Source organism: Podarcis bocagei (genome assembly GCF_964188305.1).
Source record: "Podarcis bocagei genome assembly, chromosome: 16".
Classification (NCBI taxonomy): domain Eukaryota; kingdom Metazoa; phylum Chordata; class Lepidosauria; order Squamata; family Lacertidae; genus Podarcis; species Podarcis bocagei.
Window position 1 is genome coordinate 11,442,355 of NC_138142.1, and position 21,585 is coordinate 11,463,939.

At 44.5% G+C, this 21,585-nt stretch overlaps 1 protein-coding gene across 11 annotated transcripts in view; it reads left to right on the plus strand.

The window, feature by feature from the left end:
• The window catches only part of FBRSL1 (fibrosin like 1), a 792,844-nt gene that overhangs the window by 345,742 nt on the left and 425,517 nt on the right, over window positions 1–21,585 (plus strand). For all 11 annotated transcript variants that reach the window (XM_081174684.1, XM_081174690.1, XM_081174687.1 and 8 more), the window contains exon 3: window positions 10,584–10,685. In XM_081174684.1, the coding sequence (XP_081030810.1) occupies window positions 10,584–10,685 (102 nt within the window). The remainder of the gene's footprint in view (window positions 1–10,583; window positions 10,686–21,585) is intronic.

The window sequence follows — 21,585 nt, forward strand, 5'->3', positions numbered from 1 at the left end:
CTTCTCCAAGCATTGCCACTCAGCTTCTCCCCCCAGGGGCAGGGAAGATGGGCGGCAACACCGTGTGCTGGAACGCCGCCTCCTCACCAGCAGTGGAAGTAGTTGGCCAGGTGGAGCACCGCCTCTTGCACTTCTGCTACCTGAGGCGGCTGCTTCACCTCACCTTATGGGTGGACTGGTTCTGGCTGTAATACAGCCATATCTGGAGGGCCACAGGTTCTTCTTCCCTGGTTTGAACTCACTGGCAGTAGCTCTCCATCCCAGCCCTACCTGGAGAGGCCAGGGACTGAGTTTGGGGCCTTCTGAGTGCAAAGCAAATGCTGTACCGTTCCTTGTATTCTACCTGGCATAGATAAGATTCAGCAGGGCTCTTCCTATATTTAGTCCAGGGGTTAGCAACCTAAGGCCCATGGGTCACAAGCGGCCCGTGGGGGTCATTTAACCGGCCCACGAGCTGCCCCCAAACCAAGCCGCCCATTTGGCGAGTCCCCGCACAGCGTCTGCGCAGACACTGGAAATCACTGGCATGCACACTCACGCATGCACGTGATCTAGCCCACAGAGGGATCTCCGCTGGAGTGAACCAGCCCAGGCAAGGTAAACCTTGGCGACCCTTGGTTTAGTCCCATTTGTGACTCTTGAGAAATGTTATGACTATATACACGAGTCAGCCCCTGCTAGCATGAGCAGTGATCTGAGATATCAGGAGCTGTCAACTTCCAAACTGGATTACTGCATTGTGCTCTGGGTGGGGCTGCCCTTGGAAAAGACTCAGACACTTCAATTGGTCCAAAGTGCAGCAGCCAGATTACTGGCTGGAGTTCCATTTCAATCTCATGAAACAGCTACTCTAGTTTCCATTTGTTTCTGGGCCCAATTCAGGATGTTTGCAGTAGTGTTCAAAGCCCAGATACCTGAGAGAGCACCTCCTTCCCTACAGAGCCAGATTGGCAGAGTTCCTCTTGGTAGCCTTTTTTGCCTTCAGAAGCTTGTGGAGGTGGGGCCCCAGGAGAGGGCCTTCTCTGCAGCAGCCCCTAAGTTGTGGAACTTACTCCCTACAGAGGTACCTCTAGCGCACATGGGTAGGCAAACTAATGCCTGGGGGCCAGATCCAGCCCAATCACCTTCTAAATCCAGCCCGCGGATGGTCTGGGAATCAGCGTGTTTTTACATGAGTAGAATGTGTCCTTTTATTTAAAACGCATCTCTGGATTATTTGTGGGGCCTGCCTGGTGTTTTTACATGAGTAGAATGTGTGCTTTTATTTAAAATGCATCTCTGGGTTATTTGTGGGGCATAGGAATTCATATTTCCCCCCAAAAAATATAGTCCAGCCCCCCCCCCAAGGTCTGAGGGACAGTGGACTGGCCCCCTGCTGAAAAAGTTTGCTGACCCCTGCTCTAGCACCCTCATTATGCAGCTTCTAGTGGATGCTGAACATGCACCTCTTTGCCTTGGTTTGTGGTTTGAGGTGTATTTTTTTAGGACCCAGCTTATTTCTGTAACTATTTTTTTACTTTTAAATACTGTGTTGTATAATGTTGAGTTTTAATACTGCAACCCACCCTGGGACCTTAGGGAGAAGTGCAGGTAATAAATTAAATGATAATTAGTATGATGATAATAATCCAACAACGTTTGCCCCACAAGAATAGTTGGGAGAAAAATGCATCGCCTGGAAGCATCCGGTATACATTTTGTACTCGTCTCCTTTGTAAACTTTGCGGTACAAAGATTCTGCATATGGATTATCTCATGGGGGCAGGCACACAGTTTCCCTCACCAGCTTCTTTTCTCTCTCCTTTCTGCTGCAAAACAAAAAGGAATCTTCCTGAAGTTTTAATTGTGATACTTTTTTAAAAAAAATTGTATGCTAAGAATCAAACTTCATAAAGTGCTTAAAAAAACAAGCAAAAACAGATGGATGTGGCTTTAAGAGAGAGATGGAGGGGGGTCAGGGAGGGAGAAATTGGGGTGGGGGAAGAAATCCCACAGCCTGTTGTAGCAGCTGTAGCTTCAGATCGTGTAGAAAATGAAGGCAGATGATTCAATTTGGCCTGTGCCCCAAGTACATTTCCAAATGCTTCTGTGTGTGCGCAAGATAATGAACAAATATATTGAGATGGCACAAGATCAGTTTGAGTTTGCCGCTGTGCAAGCTGCAGAGCTCCCAGTAGGAGTGAACTAGCTTTGGTAGGTTAATGGGGGTGAGGGTCGCTGAGCCCAGCACCTTTCAGAACAACTTAAGAAAAGAATTTGTCTCCTTTTGCCCCAGGGCTCCCAGTAGCACTCGAAAGGGAGCTTTTGATAAATTGAAGTGTATTTATTAATAATGAGCAAAGGGGGTGGGGGTGGGGGAATGCTTGCAATTTGAAAATAGATGCAACCCTAAATAAAAATAATCTTTCTGATGACCTGGGACCTGGGAGGAGACTCTTGCTTTAACTGGAGAGTCGAGCTGTTTGGATGAAATGGAAGTCAGGTGGTGGTGGAGGCAGAGATACTCATACGGAGTGCTAAGGAAGGGGGACCGGGTTTTCGGGGTGAAAACACTTTTCCATTTCCTGTCCTTTCCTGTCCTTCCCAATCCACTCCAAATAAATAAATAAAATAAAATAAAATACTGTTCAGGGAAGAACAAAGAGCCATGGCAGGAATGGAAAAGGAAAGCTAGAATATAACGAGCAGAAGTTATGGCTGGAATGAGTTATGATGTTTAATCACGGGACATGATATCCAGTGGCATGTGGCTCATGATTCTTGGCTGGCACGGTGGCTTGGGATTACTCACAAGCACCTGGAGCCTGTGAGCAGGTTGGAACGGTTCAAGCTTTGCTGGTTTCTCCCTCTGGTTCACATAGGATTTCCTGAATCAGAGATAATAGCGGATGATATTCATTTTATTAACCAGGAAAAATTCAGTCTAGCTACATCTGCTTATATTCACCTGCACATGAATTCCTGGGCAATCTTTGGCCCTGCAGTTGTTGGTCTCCAGTTTCCATCAGCCTCCAATGATCAGCCGTGATGGGAGTTGTGCTCCAGCAACATCTGGGGACATGGGTTCCCATCCCTGTAAAAAAGCATTATTTTCTAGCATGGTGCCCTCCAAATATCTTAGACTGCAACTCACATCAGTAGTTGTAGTCTAAAACATTTGGAGGGCACTAGGTTCACAAAGGTTGCTTTAAAGCTTTATTTCTCTGGTTGTTTTCTATTGGCTTTGTATGGCGCTTTTGTCCACTGTTTGTTGCATGCATCTTCTTCAGTTTCTAAATCCCAATTCACTTCCCACCACCGTCTCAAGTTTTGCTGTGGACAAAATTGAACCTCTATAATGGTTTTCTACAAATATGATATTAGTCCTTTTGGCATTATATTTTCTTCCACTATTTTTTTTTCCATTTCTGTCCTAGGACTTTGTTTAAAAGGACCTTAATTGTTTTTGAACATTTCCCAATTGAATTTGCATCTCATTAATAAAGGGGTTGTCCATCTTTGTGAAAATGTTTCAGGTAGTACAATGGGTTTTCCTTCTACATATTTATATTATAGGCTCTATATTTATTCTTGAAAACCAGGTGGAACTGAAATGAAATAACAGGTGAGGGGCCTAGGAACAGAACCTATGCCCATTTGGTTCAAATCTTGCAAGACACCATGTTGGTGTTAAGAACAGAACTGCCCTCCTGGATCCATCACACTCTAGCATCCTATTCTCACTGTGGTCAAGCCAGTGCCTATGGGAAGTCCAAAAGAAGGACCTGCGCACAACAGCAAGTCCTTGTGATTTCCAGCTACTGGCACTCAGAGGCATACTGCCTCCGAGGGTGGAGGCAGAACACAAACATCAGGGTTAGTAGACACTGATGGCCTCATTCCCCACGAATTTGTTTAATACTATATTGAAACCTTCCAAGTTGGTAAAAAGGTAAAGGGACCCCTGACCATTAGGTCCAGTCAGGACCAACTCTGGGGTTGCGGCGCTCATCTCGCTTTATTGGCCGAGGGAGCCGGCGTACAGCTTCCGGGTCATGTGGCCAGCATGACTAAGCCGCTTCTGGCGAACCAGAGCAGTGCACGGAAACTCCGTTTACCTTCCCGCTGGAGCGGTACCTAATTATCTACTTGCACTTTGATGTCCTTTCGAACTGCTAGGTTGGCAGGAGCAGAGACCGAGCAACAGGAGCTCACCCTGTCACGGGGATTCGAACCGCCGACCTTCTGATCGGCAAGTCCTAGGCTCTGTGGTTTAACCCACAGTTGGTAGCCATCACTAAATATTGTGGCAGTGGATGTAAAGAAATGTAAAGCTGAACCTGGGAGAATCTGCATGCAAATCAAGTTCTGCCATGGAGCGACTGGTGGAGGAAGAGAGGAGCGGGGGAAGCGCATTGCCCCCAGCAGCGCGATCCTGGTGGGTAGCCATCGTGGCTGCCCCCCCGCACTGCACGCCACACCCCTGTAGGCGGCGCACCATGCCCCCAGGATGTGTGCTATGCCCCTGCGGGAGGCGTGCCACGCCCCCAGGATACGCACCATGCCCCCCGGACGTGCACCAGCCACGCCCACGCCTGCTCTCTGCCGCGCCCCCCCCTGGTGCTGGAGCATGAAGCTCTGCCACTGCATGGAGCTACAGCCCTTTCCCTAATAAGAAGCTGCCTTCTACTGAGTCAGACAAGTGGTCCATCCAGCTAGGTATTTTCTACATGGACAGGCAGCAGCTCTCCAGGGTTTCAGGCAGGGTTCTCTCACAGCCCTACTTGGATATGTCAGAGATTGGACCTGGGACCTTCTCCAAATGACAGGGAGATCTGTCAAATTTCAAGCGAGCAAGGATCAGCTTTGAAGAAACAAACTTCATTTACAACACCCAGCTGTGCCAAGGGGAACCCCCCGAAACCAGCACATCCCATTTAGCAGAACAAGTTGTCCTCCTAGTTCAGTCCTGCGTGTGTCTCATTAAGATAATTACCAATGAATTAAAGCAGGTTGGCTCAGTGCACTGGCGGCGGGGGTGTGGGCTCCCCTGCTGGCAGGCAGCAGGTGTAAATGAACAAGATCTGTCGAAAAGGCTGATGACCCTCTTAATTCACGGCAGCAAACAGGGGACATAGGTACCGAAGCAAGTTTTCATAATTGATATTTACTCTGAAAGGTTAATGGCAGCAGTGATGCTTCTAATTTGCTTGCCCACGCAAGACCTTGTTAGGTCAGATTCTCTCCATTTACTTCTGTGTGTGAATTGGAAGTGCACAGTTGTTTTTCGTATGCAAACTTTGGAAAGAGGAGAGACAGCAAAGAGATGACTGCCCTGCCCCAAAGCACCTTCTTATGTCATCTGATTGAAATAAAACCATAAAAGCAGCTGAGTTAATGAAGATGGAGCAGAATTTCATCAGGTCCACATTTTTAAAGTCAACTGACCTATCATTTCCCATTCCCAAACATAGAGGTAAATCATAATGCAGTTATCGATTGGATGGAGCACCTCTTCAGATTTTTGTGACAATGGGTTTGCTTGTTTTTTAATGTATGCTTCACAAGGAGAATGCATATATAAATGAATATTTTAGGGAGGCTGAGTAGAAAAAATATCCAGAAATATGTATGGAGGGGCATGGGAAATAGAAAATGCTTCTTTTGGAGGAAAGTGCATACAAAATTGTGTATACAGTACTGGGGGAAATGTATATGTTTTAAATGTACATTTTGTATGACTTATGATTGAATGCATGCAAAACTGACACGGAACAGGGTAATCCATCCTGTTAGTTAGTTAGTTAGTGTGAGTGTGTGTGTGTGTGTGTGTGTGTGTGTGTGTGTGAGAGAGAGAGAGAGAGAGAGAGAGAGAGAGAGAGAGAGAGAGAGAGCGTGTGTAAAGATGTACGGTATATAGATACGTATGTGGAGGGAGGGAGGGTGAGAGAGAGGGGGGGGAAGATTAATTGGTGATAGATGGATGAGCCTATTTCTGTCCCATGCCAGTTTAACATGCATAACTTTCTTCCTCTCTTCTGTGGATATATATACATAGGAAGCTGCCATAAACCAAGACAGAGAACGAGTCCACATGATGCTGTTGAGAAGGAAATGTGATATGGAGGCTTCTCAGTTGCAAACGACTTTGCACTTAGCCATGCTTACTGATAGCTTTGAAGTAATTACAGTGGTTCCATCTTTGCAGAGGAGCTGGTGTGTGGGCGTGTTCATGCGTGGAGCTTGCAGTTTGTGCTCTGGAACCTCATTCATACCTTCAAAGTGTGTAGGCTCTGCACATGGGATGGGCAGGGCTGAGGTCGCAAGCTGCACACATGACCTGCATGCATACATTTTGAATCTGTGTCTTGAAGCTTTCTTTCTTATATGCCATCTAACACAGCATTACTTATACTGCCTGACAGCAGTTCTCTAGGATTTGAGACAGGGTTGCCTGAGATGGAACCTGGGACCTTCTGCAGACAAAGCATATGCTCTGCCCCAGCTTTCCTATTTCAATTCACACCATGGTGATGAACTTAGTAGGTAGCCTTAGGCAAGCCACTGTATTTCAGGCATAGTTCAGTGATGGGGTCCCAGCTTTGCATACAGAAAAACCCAGGTTTGACCCTCAGCTTCTCCAGGTAGGTCTGGGAAAGACTCCCTGCCTGAGACCTTAGAGAGCTGCTGCCAGTTAGTGTAGACAGAACTGAGCCCGGTGGGACTAATGATCTAATTTGGTATAAGGCATCTTCCTTTTCATATTCTAACTCCCACCCCAGCATTTCAGTGCTGAAAATAGCTGTCACTTTTGTAGTGTTGCTGTTGCTCCTCCAGGGATTACTATGTGAGCCCTTCCACATAAATGAAGATTGAGCTTCTCTTTCAGTACCCTGCACTCACTTATTCTGCAACAGCCTGTCCTTCTACTGAATTAAAAGTTGGCAGTGTGTCTGCATCTGCATGTGTCTCTGTGTGTTCCTTCAGTTAAAAATAGGCCAGGAATAGCATAATTGCCCTACAACCTGTTATCAGCAGTTGAGTACGAGCCTCCCCAGTGTGCAAAGTGTCAGGCTGTGTATGACATGCTATCTTAATGTTCACGCACATGCAGGCGCATTAGAGCCAAAAATGCATCCACACCCACCCATCCACCCCACTCTCAAATATTTAAATACTGGTGGGAGTGGAGCTGAGTTCGGGAAGATGGCAACTCTAGCAATTCACACTAAGAAGGAGTCTCCAAAATGCAAAGACAGTGATACACTAGGGACTAGAAAATTGGAGAAAGTGCTTAGCTTTGTGGTAGAGGATGCTGTTTGCCTGCAAAGGTCCTGGGTTCATTCTCTGGCCTCTCTCATTACAAGGATCTTAGTTAGCAGGGCATGCAAGACTGACTGCTTGAAATGCCAGACAAATAGACTGGTTTGGTATAAGGCCATAGCATCCTGTGTGACAAACAGGGTTTGGATATATGAAAAATGAGGTACTGCTGTTTTAAGTATTGTCTAATCTTAAAGGAGATGTTAGGGTGGTTAGGCAAGCATCACAATCCGTGGGCTAGGAGACCTGATAAAGCAGCAGAGAGCAGTTGACTTTGTTAAATGAGTCTCCTCAACAAACTTACATGCAGTTGCAAAGCTCTGTAATGCCGTGGTCATCAACATGATGCCTGTGAGCGCAAGTGTTCCCACCAGTCCCCCCTATGGCTCCCACAAAAGGTCTCAGCACATATCCCCTCAGAAATCCAGTGTTTGCTAGTGCTCCTGTTGAGGTCCTTATCCCACTGTGGAGCCAGGAGATGTGTAAGGCCATCAGTATGATTGCGCCTGAGTATCGTCACTGATGCTGTGCTGTACGCAAACCTCCATGGTACTCCAGAGACCTGTGCATGATAAAGAAGGAAGGTTGATGGCAGGAACACAGTTGGTGCGAATTCCAGTCTGAGTTTGACCCAGCACATTCTTGCACCTATTGATGGTGGTGTGGAAAGCTTACTTTTCTGCTACCATTGCATCCTCTAGTAGCCATCCAGCAATATTATTCTGTATGGCGAGTGAGCTTTCTTTATCTCGCCAGCAGAGCAATTCTATTCCATCCTTGAATACATGCTGTAGTAATTCTGCCCACACAGATCTGGGCAGAATTAGATGCCACAGAGTAAGTCTGGAGAAGGTATCCAGAGCATCATTGGGTCTGGCTGTACTGTATCAGTTTCCATTGTTATGGTGTGAGGATGTGAATACATTTCTTAGAGGGGTTCAAACTTGACCCTTTGGTCCTGCCCATCTTGACTTACTAGATTTAGACAAAGGAACTTGACTGAGCCGGTCATTCCAGGTGTGTGTTGGCTATGGTGTTATCTTCCTGGAAGGAGGTAGAGATGTGTCCCTCATTTAGGGTCCTGGGCGCAGAAGTCCTAAACAACTATCTCCCAGTGGGAAAGGGGTTATCTAGACCTGTTCAATCTGGCTTCAGGCCTGGTCATGGCACCAAAAGTGTCTTGGTCACCCTGGTTGATCACTTACATCAGGTGAAAGATGGAGGAGTGATCCCCTGCTCATTCTCCCTCACTTCTCTGTAGATTTTGATACTGCTGCCCATGGTATGCTCCTGGAGGGAGTCTGTGAGGTTGGGACAAAGGATACACAACTGTTTTATGGTGGTTTGGCTTCTAATGGTTGCTTGTCCAGAGTAGCAATAGGGGGTATTACTTGGAGCCATGGGAACTACCTTGTAGCATTCCACAGGAATCCATCTTGTGTCACATGCCATTTAACACCAATAAGAAGCTGTCATGAGATATCTTCAGGAGATTTGGAGTGAGGTGTCACCAACGTGCAAATAGTGTGCAACTCTCGCTGTAACATCTGAATTAGGAGAGGTGGTTCAGGTGCTAGATGGGTGGCTGGAGGTGGTGATGGGCTGGATTTGGCCAAAAAATTCAAACTGAATCTAGACAAGATGGAGGTGTTATATGATCTGAATTATTGTGTCCAATAATTGAAGAGACAGCTTGATCTAGATAGAGGACTGTGCCTCCTTGGAAGCAGCAGGTGCCCAGATTGGGGTTACTCTTGGATCCCGTACTGCTACTGAAGGCTTGGACAGCATCTGTGTCCAAGACTGCCCGTTTCCAGCTCTCGCTAGTTTGCCAGCTGTTGATGTTTTTTGGATTAAGATGACTTGGCCACCGGACTCCATCCTCACATAACCTCCAGATTAGATTATTGCAGTGGACTATGCTTTGGAAACTGGTTCAGCCAAAGTATCTCTGAAAGATGGCCATCCTACCTCTGTTTTGAAACCTCCAATGAAGCTGTGATTCGTGCACTGCAGGGGCTTTGAATAGATGACCCTTGCCATCCCTTCCAACTCTACAGTTCTGTGATTCTGTTAAGAACCCCAAACACAAATATAAATGCAAAAGACCAAACATATTCTGACCAAAAAATCTTGTTCAGTTTTCATTAATGCATGAATGTCAAAAAGCATGTGTGTGTACACATTCATACACCAATGACAACTGAAAAAAACTGTTTAGTCTTTTACTCTTAAGTTTTATTTATGAATACATTTGTGTTACAAACCTACATTATTTTACCAGTATCGTTTTATTTTTCTGATCCCAATTTATTTGTTGTCATTGTGTATGTTGGGAGACACTTCTTTCGTTTACTCTCCAAAGGGCCTTACAGCATATTAAAAATGAACGTAAGAAAATTACAATACCGTACTGACACAATCCTACAAAAGCACATGCAAGTCATTAAAAATATACAGAATATAATATGTTTGCCCATAGAGACATTTGGCCACAGGTCCCTTTCAGACAATCAACTGCCGCCATTTTTCTTCTACGATGGTTTAGAACAAGGATTAGAAAATCTGTGGCCTCAAGGGCAATATGTGTCCCGTGGCCTAATTTCATGTGGCCCTAGGCCTAACTGGGTGCAGGTGATAAGGCGGAGAGAAGTGTGGGGCAGCCAGGAAGAGGGAAAATGTGCTCTTTAGGCTTCTGGCACTGGTCCTGCCCTTTTTTTTCTACCCCCCTTTTTTTTAGTTTCAGTTCCTCCTACCATTGGTTCCAGCTCCTCCCACCATTGGCTCCAGCCACAGCCACTGCTGGCTTTCAGCCCCCAAGAAATTACCCCAAAGAGCATGGGTAGGCAAACTAAGGCCCGGGGGCTGGATCCGGCCCAATCACCTTCTAAATCCGGCCTGCGGATGGTCCGGGAATCAGTGTGTTTTTACATGAGTAGAATGTGTCCTTTTATTTAAAATGCATCTCTGGGTTATTTGTGGCGCCTGCCTGGTGTTTTTACATGAGTAGAATGTGTGCTTTTATTTAAAATGCATCTGTGGGACATAGGAATTCGTTCATTTATTTTTTTCCAAAATATAGTCTGGCCCTCCACAAGGTCTGAGGGACAGTGGACTGGCTCCCTGCTGAAAAAGTTTGCTGACCCCTGCCAAAGAGCATGTAAGCCACTGAGAGAGAAAAAGTTACCCTGCCACTGCTTTAAGAACACGGTGGGGCTGTGCCTTGTGCTCCAGATGAACTTCAACTGTTTCAATGGGATGCTGTTTTTTGATCACTGCAGATGAAAGTCCCCATGAAGCGAAGTGGCAGGAACAGCGAGGACGACAGCATCCGGGAGGCCACCAGCTCCCAGCTCAGCAGCTCCAGGGACTGCCTCAGCGATGTGAGTACCACTGAGAAACGGGCGGCGCTGTGTTGTGGCAATTTCATAAATCTCGCTGAACAAACGTTGGCATCCAGAGGTCACTGTGTAATAACTTTCTCTCCCCCCGCCCCCCATGTCATGATTGAGTGTTATGGCATAAGTGGCTGAGCTCCCTTGCAAACACTATAATCATAGCGCAAATAGTATGATAAGTGAAAGATCAGAGGCAGGGAAAACAAAACGGAATTGTGCTTCCTGGGAGCAAAAGATGGCTCAAGAGGATTACTTTGAGGGGGGAAGTTGGGGGGGGCTGGGGTGTACATGAAATTGTTTGTGTGGTTTTTTGTACTTAAAAAAAAACAACCAACTGTTGTTCCAATTATTCTGGGCTGCATGGGTGAGCTCACCTCTTTTGATGATTCCTCCTGCTCTGAATTGGGGGCTAGGGTAGATTGTGATTAGTGGGGCAGGGTTAGGGGGTGATTGGAAACGCTGCTTTTGAATGAAATGTTATGATAAACTCAATGCAAAACGACGTCTAAGTGTATAAACACACAAATGGGCTCTTTATTTTATTTTTACTTTTTTTAAATCACCAAGAAATCAATGGAAGTGCTGGGATAATTTTATGTGAAGGCTTTTTTGTGTTAGCAATTAGCATTTTGCCTTCATTAAAACATGATTTTTTGCTAATTAGGACCTTCCCCCGTTAGGAGAGATTTAAATGACGAACAATAATCAAACACTGGCACGAGTCATGTCTGAAATATTAAATTTAACATTTCAATGGTGAGCCACGGTTACATCCCAGAGAGAGTGGGGTTTTCATGTTCCGTTCTATTAATGTGAAATATGCTTCATAACTAAAACCTGTCACAGGAAAAAGCAGCTCACACCAGCCAAATTCAATTGGACAGTTAATTTAGCTTTAAAATTGAAAACACTACCTCTGCTTCAGGATGCAAAAAAGGAAGGGGGAGGAAGCCTTTGATAAGCATAATGTATTTGCTATTAAGGCTTTCAGAGCTCATTCTCCTGAAGGAGGAGAAGAGGAAGGGAGAGAGGAGGGGGCAAAATGGCTCCCACAAATGTGTTTAAAAGCTGAAAGTATTTATTAAAAATGTCAGCAGAAAAGTGCTTTTGGCAGATTAAAGCGGGATTCAGCTTGACAGCTCTGACAGCAAAATGTGATGGTATTGGTGTTGTAGGGTGTGCGTGTGGAATTCACTCTACATGTTTTGAGCAGGAATGGGGTGCTATAAACATCCTGTGTAGTGTGGGAAGAAATAAGAGGGGTGGGGTGGGGAAATCCCATCCCTGTACCTCTGATCTGATTCCAGGGAAAATAAAATGTGTGAATCGGAAAGGAAAGTGAGCAGGGGGAAGGGGGAGGTGGATTTGGCATCTTTGGGGTAAATGATTTTGTTTATCCAGCATTGGTTTGGGTTTGGGTAGTTGTTGATGCAGTTGTGTGTCCCCCACCCTTAAAACAACAATTGTTTCCTCTTCACCCACACTATGCATGGAGCAGCGACTGAATGGCTTCTCTCCCTCCCTCTTCCTCTGTCTCTCTCACCCACACCAAAAGGTGTATTTATTCCAACACCCTGTTTACTCTAGGAGGCCCACAGACAATAGCCCTATTCTGTTCCTCAGCAGTTGGTACTTGGGCATGTGCAAGATACAAATTTTAGAGGAAGTGTGGAGACCATACCACAAGGAACGAACTGAACAAAGAGCCAGGGTGGTGTAGTGGCTGGAGTGTCAGACTAGGACCTGGGAGACCAGGGGTTTAAATCCCCACTTGGCCACAAAGCTCATGGGGTGACCTTGGGCCAGTCATAGTCTCTCAGCCTAACCTACCTCACAGGGTTGTTTGGGGGATTAAATGAGGAGGGAGAGAACCATGCATTCCACCCTGAGCTCCTTAGAGGAGAAAGGTGGGATAGAAATGCAATAAATAAATGAATAAACTATTGCATGCATTTGGAGTGAAAAAGCCCACCAGAAAGCTGTGTCTTCAACTACCTCAGGGCCTGGTATCTAGAGGTCCTTGGCTTGGTAGGGCTCCAGACTCTGCTGAACTGGAACACAGACTGGATTCCCCTTAATGTTCCAGCATGCTGCCTCTGATCTTGGATGTGCAGACGTGAATAATAATAATAATAATAATAATAATAATAATAATAATAATAATTATTATTATTATTATTATTATTATTATTATTATTATTATTATTACCCCACCCATCTGGCTGGGTTTCCCCAGCCACTCTGGGTGGCTTCCAACAAAAGATTAAAAATACATTAAAACATCAGTTATTAAAAACTTCCCTAAACAGGGCTGCCTTCAGATGTCTTCTACACGTCAGATAGTTGTTTATTTCTTTGACATCTGATGGGAGGGTGTGCTTAATCCTATGTTAAAGCTACCTAAATGCACTCCCCCTCTCCACAAGTTGTTCTGTATGCACATACATGTGTGTACGTATGTGTGTGTACACACACACACACACACACACACACAGTTAGCAGATTTGCAAAGCTTAGCAGGGTACAGTATGGTTCCAAATTGGACCGTGTGCTGAGATTACTGCATTGCAGGGGTTTGGACTGGGTGACCCTTGGGATCCCTTCCAACCCCACAATTCTATGAGGTAGGGTGAAGCAGCTGCCTCAGGTGGCGGAAGCGCAGGAGGCAGGGCCCCCTTGCCCCCCTGCTTCTGCCGCCGCTGGAACATGCCCCTCTCAACAATTTCAGCGAGAGGGGGCATTCCAGTGGCAGCAGAAGTGGTGAATCATGGCAACACAGCAGTTTGGCTGTCCCTCTGTCTACTCATATACATATGCTTGTGAGCAGGTGTGCCATCTGCTGGAGGGCTGGGGGACCAAGGGCCCCCCAAAATTTTCAAGGAGGGGGCTGAACCCCCTCAAAATTCCCTGGTGGCTGTGCATGCATGTTGCAGGACATGCTCGCATCACACACATAATTTCCCTGCTAACATATTGGCACTGCACTGCACAAAATCCTTAGAAAAGGCAGATTTTTGCTGTCTGCTTCTCTCTGTGTGTCTCTTTCTCTCTCACAAACACACACACACACACACACACACACACACACACACACACACTCCTGGGAATACCAATTTTACATTTTTAAGTAGCCTAGTCACCTTTAGTGTGCTCACCCTTCAAGGATTTTTAAAAAATATTCACTTTTTTTCTTGATCCAGGCCACAAACGCCTATTGATTTATCTTGTTTTATGTTACAGGATTTACATACCACTTAATCACCAAAACATCGACGTGGCTCATGTAAAACAATATAAAACACACATTAAAAAGTACAGTATCAAGAAAAACCAGATGTTCAAAACAAGTTGGCCTAGAATAGGTAGAACTTGCCCTAAAACGTCCATTTCCGATCTCTTTCCTCCTTTTCAATAATTGGGTCCTCATTAATTTATTTTAGCACTATCTCTTAGGAAAAGCCCTGCTGGATCAGGCGAGAGGCCCTTCTAGTCCTGAGTCCTTTTCTCACAGTGGTCAACTAGCTGCTTCTGCAAGTAGGACCTGAGTGTAACAGCACTTTCCCCACTTGTGATCCCAAGGATCTGTGGTTAGGGACCATGGACAGTTTTCTCCCCATGAATCTGTCTAATCTTTTTGGATCCATCCAGTTTGGTGGCCATCACTCTATCTTGTGGTAGTGAGTTCCATGTGCACTGTATGAGTAAGTCCTTTCTTTTGTTTGCCCAGAAAGGAATGTGGGCCCCCAGACTGGAAAAGGTGCCTTGCTCCTCAGTTAAAGTCTTGGGTAACTGAGCCGACCAAAGATGGGGAACTGTTGGGCTGCAGCTTCCACCACCTCTGACCATTGTCCATCAGAGCATAAGAAGAGTCTGGTGGATCAAGCCAAAGGCTCATCCTGTTCTCACAGTGACCAACCAGATTCTTAAAGGAAGCTTGCAAGCAAGTTCTGAGTTCAACAGCACTCTGTTTCCAGCAACTGGTATTCAGAAGCCAGAGCCGTAACTACGGTGAGGGGGGCACTAGCCAGGTTTTTTGCCCCGGGTGAAGCCTCCAGAAGCATTGCTGCCTCCAACAGGAGAGATAGAGCAGGATGAGCCTTTGGTCTGATTTAGCACTGCTCTTTCTTCTTTTGCCCTTGTGTTCTTGTCAGAAACTTGCCACACCTATGCAAAAATCCCTTTTTAGTCCCCATGACACATGGTTACAAAATTATCCAATGTAACTATTGGTAGAACCACCAGCTACTTTTACGAAAACGTAAAACAACAACAAAAAATCCTCTCCCTCACAGTTAGGCACATGGTATTAAGAGAGAATTAAAAGACAGAATATTCCTGTGCTTTATTTTGATTGAAATTAAATAGAGGGCGGTTTGGGGTGGTCCCGGGAGGGAAAGAGGGTGTTCTGTTTTGCCTCCCACCCCTCCCTCCCTGCTCCTTGTTCCATAATTGTCCTAATCTTTCCTGATGTCCTGAACAGTGTAAAAAATCCACACAGAGCCGTACATAATGGCTTTTAAAAAAGGGTTTATCTTTTTCTTGACCCATCAGCTTAAGAACTGCCTGCGTTTTTTAATGGATTTTCTCCGTCACTAAATTGAATGGATCGTTCCTCATTATCATTTAAATAGGACCCTCATTCCCCACAAACACAGAACATTTGAATGTGGTGGTAGAGCTGCGTTAATTTGAAATGTATGGAAGATTGGGAAGGGGAGGGAAAGGAGGAGAAGGCAGCCGCTGAGTGTGGAATTGCTGGATGTAATTGTCATGGATTCTCAATTTTGTTGCCCCCAAGATGGGAAAATAGACTAATAATTGTCTCCCAGCCCTAGTAGAATAGTTGCCCTAGTTAGCTGAAGCTAACACTCTAATTGTCATGGGGGGCATCTAGATGAATGAGGATGTATGCAGGGCACAGCAAGGGCTAAATTGAGTGATATACTAAGGCAAAGAGCAAATTGGCAATTATGGACCCAGTCGAAAAGGTTGGCAGGTGTGCAGTGTTCTCATGAGCCCTGAGGGGGAAATTGGAAATATAAAATATCAACCATAAATACCAGCTGATTAGGAAATATGTTGCAAGAGGTGTTGGCCACTTTGGATGGATGGATGGAGACATAGATAAGAGTGCTGGGTGTTTATTTAACGTTTTAAAAATAAAAAAATGTCAGAATTCACAGACTCCATTTTTGGCTCTTTTTCTTTCACTCATTCTAGCTCTCTTCCGTCAGGTTGGATGAGGTGACTTTTAAAAATGTTATTGGGGGTAAGGAGAAATCTACCTGGTGGCGAAGGAGTGGAAACCAGAAATTATAAGAAATCATCCTCCACTTTTATGGCTCAGGTTTAAATTCTTATTTAACAATGATGCCTGGATATAGGACCTCTTAGGTTATAAGGGGTTTAGGAGGTGGAGAAGATAGAAGGCGAAATAATTGGGAATGTGTGAATGGCTGGCTGGCTGGCAGGCTGTTTGTCTGTGAAAAAGAGAGAGTGATAGTGTGAGGGGGGGCTCTGGACCCCCACCCCATAGTTGGCTGTGGGCCTAACTCACTTTACAGAGCTCCTTACAGAGCAACAATTCCCAGAGTTCCTTAGGAAGAGGGATTGATTGTTAAATAACTATGAGAACTGCAGCTCTGTGAGGGTGTTAAAAAAGGTCAACAATTATGGTGGTTTCCTAAAAGCTCAAATTTTCAAATATGGCAACCCTATGTGAGGGGAATGGGCACCCCTTATCATACTACAACTCCCAGAATTCTTTAGGGGAAGCCATGACTGTTAAAGTGGCACAATAGTGCTTTAGGTGTATGGCATAGGTGTGGCCTGGGCTGGGTCTGAGCCTCAGAAGACTAGGCCTCACCCTACCTGAGCTTCTCCCTCTAGGGATCACTCACAATGCATTAGTAGTTTTCTTCTCCCTGACCATCCCCTCCACCTCATCATGTTTTTTTGTCCTTCTTTTCTTTTCTTTTCTTTTCTTTTTCATTTTCATTTTTAAAAACCAGGAGTCATATACTTCCAAGCGCTTTAAATTCCCTTTCACTTGAGAGTGGCTGAGGAGAAAGGGTTGTATGTTTTGCCAAGGATAGCAACATTGCGTGGCTTCTTTTGTTTGTTCATGCACATGAACTGAAGCAGAGAAATGACATTTCAAAGTTTCCTAAGTGTGAAGATACTAACAGGGGCTGCCCCATCTCTTGTGGTTTCCAAGGTCAGGCTCTGAACTCTGAGCGGGGCTAATTTTTTGAATGCATTCCTGACGCTTGACATGTCAGCCGATATTCCTCTGGAAACATGGGAGAGGGATTGTGTCTGCATGGCCATGGGGAAAAGAAAAGCCCTTCTGTGTAGGGGATCTCATACTCCTAGCCGCAGATCCTCAATTTAAAGAGGGTATGGTCTGGAGGGAAGACTTGCTGTGTATCTCCATTGCTTAGAAAGCTAAATTCCCAGAGCAGAGACATGACTTGGGCTGGGTAGGCTGACAGGAAGTTTGAACTCTGTCACATATCAATGCAACAAGATCTTTAAAATGCACAAGCTACCTGCCACCCCTGGAGGGGAAAAAACACGGAATGAATTTTCCTAAATGGAATTTTGCAAAGGTAAGACTAAGAAAAAAGCATCTTCTCCATGGAGCTTGTAGCTTAAAGTTGGATGAGGGAAGAGAAGAGTAAAGAGGAAGAAGCTTAAAATGTATGATGTCCCCTCAACTATATTATTTCTGGCAGGGATAGCCAACATGGTGCCGTTCAGCTGTTGTAGACTACAGCTCCCATCTGCTCAGTGGTCACAGATGATGGGAGTTGTAGTCTACAGCATCTGGACGGCACCTCATTGACCACCCTTCTTAGGTGCTTTGTCCAACATTTGGTGGAAAGGTAGGATACATAGTTAACAAGAAAATATAAAAGTAAAATAAGGGCCACTTCATTTATTTATGTTCCTAGGCATATACCTAGCGGGTGGGATGTGGTTTGTCATGTAGGGCACTCCGGGATTAGTGCAAATTGGCCATATTGCAAGTGAATTTTAGGAGGGTGCTGCAGATATAAACAGCCAGTTGTCAAGACTGGGGCAACTTTGTTGGATGCAACTCTCTGCTTCCTACGCAAGGTACTTGATTGAAAGCTGTGTCAACATTTTATTTGGGTATATTTCTTGATACCTAAGCACAGACTTGAATTTAGTGGAGCTTGCCTTTGCACACTAAATCACATTCCCTTTTGTTTTGCTTTTTTGTTTTCTCCCAGACACACAGTGCAAAAATACCTACATTGCATCTTATTATAAATGAAATAACTTGCCATAGCTGCTTGTAAAACATCAGCTTTGAAACCCCCGCAGTTCAGCTCTGCCTTTACTAGCAAGTTCTTTTCTCTCCCCCACCACCCCCTCCAAATTGCAAGCAGAGAAAGTTGTTGGTTGTAGATTCCCCCCCCCCTTTTAAGAAATTGAGGGGAGATCTTGTGGGTTGTTTTTTTTAAAAAGACCAAAATTACAGACTGAAGGGATGTCTCAAGAGCCTTGGTAATAGGATAATGAAGCCTTTTAACTCTTAAGTCCTCAGTGGGTCAAATTCAGCCCGGGTTGGTAAAATTACCAAAAGGCATCTAATGGCTCGTCTACATGAAAAGAACTGTTGGTTCCTTTATGGTGAGGTGTCTGCAGTTATGAAGGCGCCAGCACATTACACTTAATGGTAATTGGTCCCTTCTCTACAGGAGGGAGGCCAGGAACCCTTTTGGTTAAAGAGGCTGAAGGAACATTTTGCACCTTAACTGCTGATTCTCTGAATCCTGGCAGATTGCAAGTCACTCCTAGGTTTTAGGTTTTATAGGCACTGGGATGAATGAGTGACATGGTTCCTTTCAAGACCAGGGAGAGGAAAATATGCATTAGACAGAATATTATTCACCCGGGTTGTTTGGTTCCTCTCTAGAGTTGCTATGAGAGTGGTGTGGGGCCTGATCATGAGAAAATGATTCCCATACTGCTTTGGTAATGCATGAATTGCATGGGTAAATCTAAAGAATGAATCAGGTTCCCCTCCCCTAGTCTGTGGCCCCATCTGCACCATATACATTAAAAATACTATTATGCCACTTTAAACAGTAATGGCTTCCCCCAAAGAATTATGGGAACTTTAATTTGTTAAGAGTGCTGAGAGTTGTTAGGAGAACTGCCCCCCTCCCAATTCCCCTCACAAAGCTACAATTCCCAGAATGGTTTAACATCAGTTCTTCTTGCCAGGGAACTCTGGGAATTGTAGCTCTGTCAGGGGAATAGGGATGCTTTGAGGGAAGCCATGACTGTTTAAAGTGATATGCTAGTGCTTTAAATGTATCATACTGTTGGGGCCTGTGTCACTTTCTCATATGGTCACCAGAGGTCCGCTCTGTCTTGTATGCAACATTGATCTTCAGATCATTTATTTTTAAAAATGCTTTAAAATACATAGGTTGATCTAACTAACTCAGAGTAGCTCATTGAAATCGATTATTTCGAAGTAAGTTGGATGCAATCCCATGTTTAAATGAATACTTTGTTGCAAATTATGCATTATTTTTTTTAAAAAATGACCTATGCACTGTGTTGGAATATTTGGGGAACTTTAGTCCAGGAATTGTGGATCAGGTCAGTTTGTTCTGGAATACACACAGATTGAATTCCTCAAGCGTCCCTTGGTAGTACTAATGGAAATAATTTTCCAGATCGTTTCTACCCAGCACATGCTTTTTCCTTTTGGATTGGCTTCAGTGTGGACTGCACTTTTTCTTTTTTTAAAAAAAGAACTTTCTGTAAAGCAAGCACACGTTTGTTTCAAAACTCGTCTGCGGCACTTGATGTGCAAGAAGAAGCATGTATGGGCTTTTCTGGAAGGAATGTTTGCTCTCAGTCAGTCCAACTGCTGGAAAAGGTTTTAAAGAGCTGGATCCACAAGAGTTCACCAGTTTTACTAGCTTTACACAGGCAATAACAAATCCTTTTCTAAAGGAAAGCATCCAGTGTTGAGTTCCAGGAAATGTTAATCTTAAACAGGGAAAATATATTCGTCTTCATAGGGAACCTTTACCTCTGAAAACTCCAAAGAAAAGTTGCATGTGCTGCAAAGTATTGTGCCAATTCTACCTTTTAAAGGGCTCTGCAGGCTGTGTTTAAAATCCCAGCAGGGAATTAGGAATGAAACAGCTGGATTTTGTCCTCCTCCGCTCCCCTCTTTTACTTAAACTTGTAATTTCAGTCTTATATGTATTTGCTCAGAAGTAATTTCAACTGATTTAAGAACCACAATAGCCAATGACCCATCTAGTTCAGCATCTGGTTCTTACAGTGGCCAATGGGAAGTCCCGTTCTGTCCCGTCCCCACACTATAGCCTGGAAATCAGAGCCATAATTGCCAGTACAGTTAACAAACTACAGTTCCCAGATTCTTTGGGGGAAGCTAAGAGTCGGACACGACTAAACAACAACAACAATGTGCTTTAAATGTAGGGTGTGGATTAGGAATGGGCAATAACTGTTTTTCAATATCGCAGTATATTACCAGCTAAACATTGCATTGTATCAATATATCACAGTATTCCTTTGTCCTCTCCCACAAAAGATAGTGATAGGCACCAACTTGTATCTCTTTAAAAGATAGTCCATGTAGAATAAAGCTGTGCTTATTAATACGGTATGTCTTTATGAGTATTAACTCTGAATACCACTTCCTGGAAGCCGCAGTGGGGAGAGTGCTTTTGTTCTGAGGTCCTTCTTTCAGGCTTCCCAGAGGCATCCGATTGACCACTGCTGGGCTTTGATGGGTCGCTGGCAGCAGGCTCTTCTTATGTTCTAGGGGTGTCTCATACATATTCAGTGTACATTTCAGTTTTGAGTGGCAGTCTAAAGAAGATTTAAGAACTTGGTTCAGCTTGCTGGCAACTTCATCTCCTTTTCTTAACCCCATCGACTAGTTGACTCCATCTGGTCATTCTTCTTCGCTGCATGACAGAAAAACCATGTCCATTTCGACAACATGAGTGAATATGACAAAATCAATAAAAACATTTTGGAACACTGCCATGTTGTAAAGTAGGTTTGGAAGGGAGGTGATGGGAATCTTGCGTTTTGACTAGACTTGTAAATAGCTGCATAATGGAACCTGTATTGGATATGTGTTAGCCTTGAGTGTTTGCTTTAATATCTTTTAAACAGGTCCAACCAGCAATAAACCAGGCTGACATGCTATTTTCTTTTACTCGCTCTCTGTCCTGTTAACCATTGATAGTTTTAAACTGAAGTGGCTGAAGTAAAGCGGAAATATTGCAAGGAACAAATCTTTAAAAGGGTTACAAATTCTGAATATTCAAAACTGTCAGCTTGGAAGACAAACCAAACCAGGTGTTGAACTGTTACCTAGGCTGTAGCACTTGGGACTGCAGGGGGGGGGGTGACATCAAATATTCTACGTAAAATGGGAGGTTTCTAGCCTCACTTTCTCTTTGGCATGCTAGTTTATATGTTAAAGATTTCCCTCTTTCCCCAATGTGGCAGTATTCAACTATGCAATTATTCTAATTACACTTTAAAGTGGACCAGCCCAGACAATAGTAATCTCCAGGGATTTTCTTTTTCCTCCTGGTGTAGGAGCAGAGTACTCTCAGTATGAGCTTCAATAGCCCCACAATTGTGCCAGTGTTATTCCAGTTCTTTAGCTGGGTCCCTAAATCTGGATGCTGGACTTGAAAATAGTTTCCTTGGTTCTGTGGTTTATTCAAAAGGTGGTTGTTCCTCACCTGGGTAACAAACCAGGTGGTGTAGAGGTGAATTCTTACCACAATCCCCCTCCCCTTTTCTTTTTAAAAAGGTGATGTTAGGTTAATATTAAATTTCA